Source organism: Kogia breviceps, chromosome 20, assembly GCF_026419965.1.
Source record: "Kogia breviceps isolate mKogBre1 chromosome 20, mKogBre1 haplotype 1, whole genome shotgun sequence".
Taxonomy (NCBI): Eukaryota; Metazoa; Chordata; class Mammalia; order Artiodactyla; family Physeteridae; genus Kogia; species Kogia breviceps.
In genome coordinates this window covers 28,491,641-28,501,303 of record NC_081329.1, presented here as the reverse complement: position 1 = coordinate 28,501,303, position 9,663 = coordinate 28,491,641, and the positions used below count along the sequence as shown (strand labels likewise).

The 9,663-nt window shown below is 39.9% G+C and overlaps 1 protein-coding gene across 1 annotated transcript; it reads right to left on the bottom strand.

Moving 5' to 3' along the window:
- Positions 1-7,166: 7,166 nt before the first annotated feature.
- Positions 7,167-8,471, bottom strand: TCIM (transcriptional and immune response regulator). Its single transcript, XM_059049167.2, has one exon. The coding sequence runs from the start codon at positions 8,397-8,399 to the stop codon at positions 8,079-8,081; it is 321 nt and encodes a 106-aa protein (XP_058905150.1). The 5' UTR covers positions 8,400-8,471; the 3' UTR covers positions 7,167-8,078.
- Positions 8,472-9,663: the final 1,192 nt, after the last annotated feature.

Here is a 9,663-nt window from a genome sequence, read left to right as displayed (position 1 = left end):
CAGCAAAATCACCTGGGGAGTGATTTAAGAACAGGGATAGCAGGTGACCAACCCCAGAAATTCTGAATCATTAAATTCAAGGACCTGGATTTTAAAACGTCTCCCAGGAGATTCTGATAACAGTAGGTTTGGAAACAACTGCCCTGCTGGAGGTATTCCACAAAACTGGTGGGAGAAGATGCTCTGATATCAGCACTTCAGATGCTGTGGTTCCTATGACACTAAGATCAGCAGGATTCTCCAAAGTCTTTCCAATGATAAAAACTGAGCATAAATAATAAACATGGCCAAACTGAAGGAGAATAAAAAGGAAATATTGGAAGGAGAAGTGTTTCTCCTGATAAAACATGTACCTATCAAAGTAGACAAATATCAGACAGAAATCCAAGGAAAAGAAACCCCAGAAAAGGAGCAGCAGCATTAGTCTACACACATTGCAATCATTAAAATCCAAGAGAAATTATGCTCTCCTCACAATATGTCCTTTTTGGGGTCTGTTTTTCAATTAATGACAGAATTAGTATGTGAGGAAAAACTCTGGCCAATGCCATCACATCAAATCCTTTTTTAGTCTTATAGTAAGAAATGCCATCAATAGGAGATCCAATGGTAATGTAAGAAAACAATTCCTTACATCTTATGTTCTTCACAGATGACTATAGAGTTTTGTAAAAATACCCATTACTGGCTCAATGCCCAGAGATTTGGGACCAGGAATCTGTCTATCTATCTATCTATCTATTTTTAAATGTTTACTTATTTATTTACTTTTTGGCTGCATTAGGTCTCAGTTGCAGCATGCATCAGGCTCTTCGTTACAGTGACTGGGCTTCTCTCTAGTTGTGGCAAGTGGGCTCCAGCGTGTGCAGGCTCAGTAGTTGTAACTCGCAGCCTCAGTAGTTGTGGCACACGGGCTTAGCTGCCCCATGGCATGTGGGATCTTAGCTCCCCAACCAGGGATGGAACCGGTGTCCCCTGCATTGCAAGACGGATTCTTAACCACTGCACCACCAGGGAAGTCCCAGGAATCTATATTTTTAAAACGACACAGGTGGTTATGACTCTCACCCAGCATGGAGATTGTCTCAGTGACTCTGACATTGCTTGTATGTGGAAGAGATAGTCATAATATTAGCAGCTGGCCCTGGCATTGGCACCCAGACACCAGGAAAAAGGCAGGCTACCAAAAAAAATCACAGATGGAGTCAGATCCACAAAATCATCACTAAGACTGATGTCAAAGAACATGCTTCCTACATTTTCTTCTAGGAGTTTTATGGTTTCAGGTCTTCTGTTCAAGTCTTTAATCCATTTTGAGTTAATTTTTGTGTATGGTGTAAGATAGTGGTCTAGTTTTGTTCTTTTGCTGTCCAGTTTTCCCAGCACAATTTATTGAAGAGATTACCCTTTCTCCCTTGTATATTCTCTATGTGTTTGTCATAAATTAATTGTCCACATATGTTTGGGTTTATTTCTGGGCTCTCAGTTCTCTTCCATTGATCTCTGTGTCTGTTTTTGTGCTAGTAACATACTATTTTGATTACTATAGGTTTATGATATAGTTTGAAATCAGGAAGTGTCGTACCTCTAGCTTTGTTCGTTCTCAGGATTCTTTTGGCTATTTGGGATCTTTCCTGGTTCCAAAGGCAAGGGAAAGAAAAGCAAAAATAAACAAATGGGGCTATATCAAACTAAAAAACTTCTGCACAATGAAAGAAACCATCACCAAAATAAAAAGGCAAAAAAAAAAAAAAAGGCAACCTTCTGACTGGAAGAAGATATTTTCAAATCATATATACAATAAAGGGTTAATATTCAACATATCTAAAGAACTCATACAACTCAACAACAAAAAACAAACAACCTGATGAAAATATGGGCAGAAGATCTGAATAGACATTTTTCCAAAGAAGACATTCAAATGGTCAACAGGCACGTGAAAAGATGGTCAACATCAGTAATTATTAGGGAAATGCAAATTAAAATCACAATGAGATTTCACCTTACCCTTGTTAGAATCACTGTGATGGAAAAGACAAGAAATAACAAATGTTCATGAGAATGTGGAAAAAGGGAACCCTCATACATTGTTGGTGGAACTGTAAATTAGTGCAGCTGCTGTGGAAAACAGTATGGAAATTCCTCAAAAAAATTAATAATAGAAGTGCCATATGTCCAAGCTATTCCACTTCTGGCTATTTATCTGAAGAATATGAAAACACTAATTTAAAAAGATATATGAACCCCCACGTTCATTGCAGCATTATTCTTTTTTTTTTTCGGTACGCGGGCCTCTCACCGTTGTGGCCTCTCCCGTTGCGGCGGAGCACAGACTCCGGACGCGCAGGCCCAGCGGCCATGGCTCACGGGCCCAGCCGCTCCGCGGCACGTGGGATCCTCCCGGACCGGGGCACGAACCCGTGTCCCCTGCATTGGCAGGCGGACTCCCAACCACTGCGCCACCAGGGAAGCCCTGCAGCATTATTCTTAACAGCCAAGATGTGGAAACAAACTGTGTCTTTCAATGGATGAATAGGTAAAGAAAGAAGATGGGATACACACATACACACACACACACACACACACACACACAGTGGAATAATACTCAGCCATGAAAAAGAATGGAATGCTGCCATTTGCAACAACATGGATGGACCCTGGATATATTATGTTAAGTGAAATAAGTCAGACAGAGATAGACAAATACAGTATGATTTCACTCATGTGGAATCTAAAAAAAAAAAGCAAAACAAACGAACACTCAAAATAAAATAAAAACAAGCTCACAGACACAGAGAACAGATTAATGGTTACCAGAGGGGAAGGGGTGGGTGAAATGGGATGCTGATGGATGGTAACTAGACTTGTGGTGCTGATCACTTCGTAGTGTATACAGATGTCAAATTATGATGCTGTACACCTGAAAATTACATAATAAAAAATATCACAATAAAAGAAGGATCCACAGAAAGTTACTTCTCTCACATTCTGCCTTCAGCAACAACTAGTAAAGATCGAAACTTTAAAATTAGGCTTTTGTTTTATTGAACAGAAATTCTTTTCATATGTGGAATACCAACCGATCCAGAAAGAAATCCTGTCACGTAAGGTGATAGGTACAGTTATTATTTCCCATGTATGTAGAATATGCTATCTAGAAGGCATAGCCATTAGCCCGTCAGATCTATTGTTTTTTCCTTCCAGATGAAAACCAGGGATAAAAAAGGAATTTGCTTCAGGCAGAGTTGGGAAAAACCCCAGAAAGTCAGACTCAGTCTGGTGGTATTTGCTCAATACCATGCCCACGTAGGAGGAAACAAAGGCTCAGGAACCAAACTTCTGAGCTCCTCCTAGGACTCTGTGTATGTGTGTGCATTTGTGCGCGTGTGTGTAAAGCAGAGGGAGGAGGAATGTGGCTACAACAAAAGTCTTCCAGCCCCTCGTCCACTTTTTTAAAACCACTGCTACACCTTATTGGGACAGGATTTTTATTTCCAAGGTTCTGTAAGCTAGTTTTGCCAATACACGAGAGAACCCAATCCACTGTCAGTGCGTGCGTACCTTACCACAAGAACACATTTGTGTGTCTGTGATGATCACTGAAAATATCCAGTATCGTTTTTTGCAGAAGAGCTATTTAAATGAAGAGAGAGCTCAGCAGCCATTAAGTGATAATATTTGTTGAATAATGATGCATTCTAAGATTCAAGCATAGTCACAATTTCTTACAAATTTCATTAGGGATTAGTTTGTGGTTCCCCTAATCTGGCCTCCCAACACTTTTCTTTTAGAATCTCTAACTTCTGATTCATCTTCAGATTCCGCATAGTTACTCATTTATTATTGAGTTGTGAAAGAGCTGTATGGCTTTTCACCTCAGTAGACCAACTGTGAGGAAACAGGCTGGAAGAAATCACTGTAGCCTCGAACCATGTGTTCAGTTCCCAGACAGCGCATTTCTTTTCAAAATATTAACTGTGTCTTTTCGTAAGGCCTGATACATAGTAGGTTGGCAGTAAATGTTAACTCTTCTGTTGAAAGTCCTTCATGCTTCTTACTTTCCTTTAGGATAAAATTAATATGCAAGCTTGTCTTTTAGACCCAGCTGCCTTTCTAATGATAGCTCCAAATGCCTATGCCCCTAACCATGAACTGCGTAGAGATTCTCAAACAATGTACACTCTTTCCCACCTCCTTGCCTTTGCGGATGCTACACCCAAATGCCAGAAGGACATTTTTCCTCTCCTTTCTCCTAAATCCTACTTTGAAACTTCTCTATGGAATCTTCTAGGATCTCCCCAGTTTGGAATAGCTTTTCACCAATGCTGCTGCTACTCTCTACACCCCACCACGCCCCCACACACACACATTCACACTCACAAACACACACACACCTCTGCTCCCATAGCATCCTGTTTAAACGTCCATCATGGATCTCACTGTATTCCTTTTAAAACCTTTTCTCACTCCTCTGACAAGGAGACTAGAGATTTGTTCTGTCCATGGCAGCCCACACGTGGGTGCTTATTACATTTCTGTTGCACAAATGGAGAAGGTAGAGACCCTGATTCCACTCTACAACTCCGTGTGTGTGACAAAGGAGATCAATTAAATTACATGCCATTCCGGGAAGCCCTTGTGTGGAGTTTGGAGGGTAGATGAGGCGCTTTGAAAGGCCATGCGATTCCTAAACCACAGTTTAATGATTTGTTTGTTAGGAAGGCTCTCCAAGGGAACAGCAGGGAAAAAAATATCAGGCAGTCCCATACCCCAGGCCCCTTTCTCAGTAAATCTCATCTGTCAGCGATTCCTATGGGTACGAACCCTCCTTTGCTGGGCCAGGGCTGGGAACTGAGAAGGTCTACACGGAGTGAATAAAACCATGAGTCCACACTTTCTAACTTCCCCCAGTGAGCAAACCCAGACCCAAAGCCTTGACTGTCGACTCAGAAGAGAACTTAGATGTGATCTCTTGTTCCAAGGTGCTAACCCAGGTGTTATTTTAACTGTAGACTAGAAAGGCTATATCTGAGAAATCTCTGATACAATTAAAATGATTGAGAAGCTTTCCGCATGAAGTGCAAGTGCCAAATAAATAGACAAACAGACACAGAGCAGATAAAAATGATTTCTCAGAGGGCTTGCTTTCCTGTCTTTCTTACTAGCATATAAGTAATTGTCACTTCAAAGGGTAAAAGCGAAGTTTAGTTCCTCCTAGAAGAGCAATCTAACCTAGTGGTTCGGAATGAAGGCTCTCTAGGTTTGATTCCTGCCTTCGTTAGCTGTGTGTTATTGGGAAAGTTACTGCACCTCTCTGTGCTTCAGTTTCATGACTATACATACATAGGCACATGCACGCACACACATGCTTTTATATCACGGTACTAATGAAGTGACTTAATACACACACACAAAAAAAACCACTTAGAAAATTGTCTGGTGAATAGTAAGCACTCAGTGAAAGTTAGTTTTTATTATTATGATCCTAGTGATAGAAAAATATTAATGAGCTATTTCACCTTTGTTGCTTTTATTTCTTCTATTATAATGAGATGTCTTGAGATCTATTGGGTCGTCCTTGTGCTGTAGAAGGATTTCTGAACAGAACTAATCCTACCTGTTCTAATGATGCATCGTTTCACCTCACATTAACTAATAAAAATATCACGAAGTTAAAAATCATCTTTGTGCATTGATTCCAACTTCTGTTCTCCATGAAGGAGAAGGATGCCACGCTTGTGTAATAATCTACACAAAGAATTATTATTCTGCACACCAGTGTGGATCATATACCAACTGCTTTTTCATTTGCTCCCCATGTTATGGTCCTGCTGTCAGAAAATAATAATAATATCCTGCAAGAAAACTAAGTTAATACATGCTTATGTGAAAAGTAGGTAAGACACGCATTGTACTCTATTGAAAACAACAGGGGCAGAGAATATAGTCATGAGTATGTATAGTAAACTCAACCTTTGCATAATGTTCAGCATCTGAGATGTGTTTAAAGTCTTGGAGTGGAAGATAAGCTGAACACGTTCACTGGGATCGTGGAGTATGATAACTTCTCTGGGAGAGTGACTTACTAAATTTCCTTCCCAAGCAGTTTATCACTGTCTTTGGGGGACCCTAGATGGACAGAGAAAATGTGTCACTGACAGGCCCTATCAGAGGTAGGAAGTTTATTCATTTCCAAAGCCTTCACTTTGATGACCCCCAAATACCATCACTAGCCAAGCCTTCCACCTGTCAGAGCTCCTTCTTTTTAGTTCTTAACTTATTTTGGTTTCATGGGTGTCTTTGCAAATCTGATGGAAATTAGAAATACTCCTCCAGGAAAAATGCACACACACACACAATTTTGCATATTGATCTGTGTTTTTTATGGATGCTGTCATGTAAAAAAATCCTTTTTAAATAGAATGATTTATATTCTCTTCAGTAACTGAATCAATTAACATTTGAAAACAGACTTGACTACTTAATTTCTTTTTTAAAAAATGTTATTTAAAAACCTGACTTATAACTCTCCCCAAAGATTTCAGACCTTTCACTTTTGTTTTACTATGATCAGCAGTTTCAAAAACCTTTGTAGCTGTTTCTGAAACACTTAATTTCTAGGGAAATTTTAAAATGTATTTCTGCTAGAAAAGTGCAGCAGGCATTGCTATATACCTTCTTAGAAATATTTTATTATAAGTCATGAGGAAATAAGCAAAGAGACTGTAATGTTATTCCCATATTGGTTTATATTAAATAAACATTGATAAGCCACAAAATCTTGATCGTAATTCAGACTCTGACCCTCAGATATATTGTTTGGGGAAAAATAAATGTACACAGCTACCATAACCACAGAGGAAAAATTTCAAAAATATGGAGAGAAAAACCTTTTGAAACTCACCCTCTATGGATACATAAACAATACTGATGAGCCACTCTATGAATTTCTATGCCTGTATCTTATATTTTAAAGTCAGGACAGAGAAACTTCCTAGATACTTGATGTAAGAATTTGCTTTGAGCAAGGTGGCAATGCAAAGCTACTTTAAAAGCACTTCTTACTCTTAGAGTAAAATCCTTAGAAAAGCTTATAAAAGTTTATAATAATAAAAATTACCATCTTATTTTTCCTTTGAGACCAATCATCACACACCAAGAGCAGCTAAGTTTATAATAATTTATTAAGGTTGCATATCATTTGTCATAGTAATAAATTATAGAAACCATAGCATCTTTATAAACTATTAAGTGTATCATATTCACTTCCTAATGCTTATTGCAGTAACTGTAAGAAATTTAGATTATATTTGAGCATTAGTTAGAAGATTAAAAAAACTATAAAATTTGTTCACAGTACTTCGGATTTATGAAGGACCCTATTATTTTAACTTTTGGGCAACCAGTTTGAAATGCGTAAAAACCCCTTACAAACCAGAAGGTGGCGTACGGTTTCATTGAGCTGCTGAAAATAACGCAGTTCCTTGAATTTGTACTTAACACCCATGTGGTGCACTTTTTAAGGCATTGTAATAAATGCAAATAAATAATCAATTACTGATCTCAAAAAAAAAAAAAAAAATCTACCAATAGACAACATTGAACCTTGGCAACACTTTGAACATTCAAATAAAAAATTCAGTAAACAATTGCAGCGTGGAATTCTCTCTCCTGTTCCCCATCTCCCTCCCCCTACCCAGTTTGGTTCAGGAAAAAAAGTTCAGGTTGAGTTTAAGTCCTAGGGCCTGACAGGGAGACAGACCCTGGCCTCCATTCTTCCCCAGACTTCTGTTATCTTCAGTTTCAGTTCTCCTTATGTCTGTCCAGACTCTCCCCTGACATCAGCATCGGTCCTTTTCCCGCAGGGGGAGTTTTCCAGTCCTTGCTGAAAGCATTTCCTTCTCCACTGTAACAGCACAGGCGTGAAATTAGTTGGAGTCTTTGTAACAAGTTCGTTCTGTTCCTATGGAAGAGAAACTTACAAGGCAGCAACAAGATGCTGTGCCGCTAGGTTTCATAGACTCGCTTGGTCTTTAAATGTCCTTTCTTGGCTAATGTCCTTATCCATCCTCTGGTCCTCAGTGCACTTTGATGGAATATTTCCGCAGTTTCAGAAATTGGAAAAGCTTGTCTTTCGTCCTCTTCTTCAGAGCCATCAGGGCTCGTGTTTTCTCCTCCAAATCTTGATCTATGGCAAAAATGATCTTAGCTCTCTCCTCTGCTTTCTTGTCCCCAGAGTTTTTGAAGAGCCTCTGTAATGCTTCTTGGTCTATGTTTTCAAAGATGTTGCCCACGGCTTTCTTACGTGAGGCCGTGTCGAAGTGGTAGCCGTGGATGGACGGGCTTACTCGCAATGAGGTGGACATGCTTCTGGCCGGGTGGCTTGGCTTGGCTTTCATCGATGTGTGAATCTTTGGGAATTCAGCTCCCGGGCTCTCCAGAGAGTCTGTAGCGAAATCATTCCGGGACTGCTATTTAAAGTGTGAACAAAAGCTCCAGGCTCAGATTACACTGGTGACATCAGAGTGATCTCAAGGAAGCATAATCACCGACAGGTTTAACAGTTGAGTTGCCAATATCCTGTTCTTGTGCTAAATGTTACTAAAAGCTGTGTTCAGTGATAGGGCAGGAAAGTGGGGGGGGAATTTCTTTTTACCACGTCTGTGGCAATAGAATTATAGACTTGGACCCTTCTCTAGAAAAAAAAAAATAGCTGAGAGCAGGACAGCACAAAGATAAGAGACAAACAAGGTGGCTTAGACTCTCAAATCTTTCCAGACCACAACCAAAACAAAGCGTTCTGCAAGCCACCAGAAAGTTTTAATTCCCAGAGTTCTTAAAGTGTAGTCCCAACATTTGGTAGCCCACACCAGTGGCCTGTGGACATCTCTAGCCAGGGCAACCCCAAAGCTATTGCGAGAAAGCTTAAGCATCAAGGACATTGATTTGGGGTGTGTCTGCTGTAGAAGGGGGGTCAGACACTACAACACGCTGATGTGACACAGCCTGATCCCATCAGAGCCTGCGTCCAACAGCAAACCTGCAATTGCTGAATAAAATTTTCATTTAATAATAATCATAGCGATAGACAGTGTCTCCTTAGGTTTGTGTATATGTCAACAACAATGTCCAAAAAAAGCCGGAGGAAGAGTTAAAAGGTGCTTTTATGTACACAGCACTCCAAAGGGATGAGTTGACTTTTACCTCTCATATTTATTTTGGCATCAGTCAGACACAGTCAGAACAATACTTCCTTTGGAAGAATTTAAATTCGTTCTGTCTACCTTCCACGGTATTCAGCCAGCCACTGTCCCCACTGGTGTGTGGAACACTTACATTCCACCCAAGGTTCAATGTCAGCTTCAAAGGTCTCCAGAGACTTCTCTTCAGGGACCTTCTGCTGGGTCCTGGCACCCTCGGAAACAGGGCTGGCCTTTGTTTTCCTCTCATCTAGTCATCTAGAAAAGTACACAGAGGGAGAGCATGTAGACAAGGTACCTCACTAGAGAAATGAGTTAGAGGCTCTTCTCATATACTCATTCATTCACTCATTTATTCAATCAGTGTTTATTCAAGGTCGACTTTTAGCTGGAACTTTTCTAGGCATTGGAAATATAACAGGAAACCACACTAAACCAAATAAAAAACAAAACGTCCCTACCC

What these genes read in the sequence shown, in the direction of transcription:
- TCIM (XM_059049167.2), bottom strand. Translation starts at nt 8,399, where the DNA reads ATGAAAGCCAAGCCAAGCCACCCGGCCAGAAGCATGTCCACCTCATTG.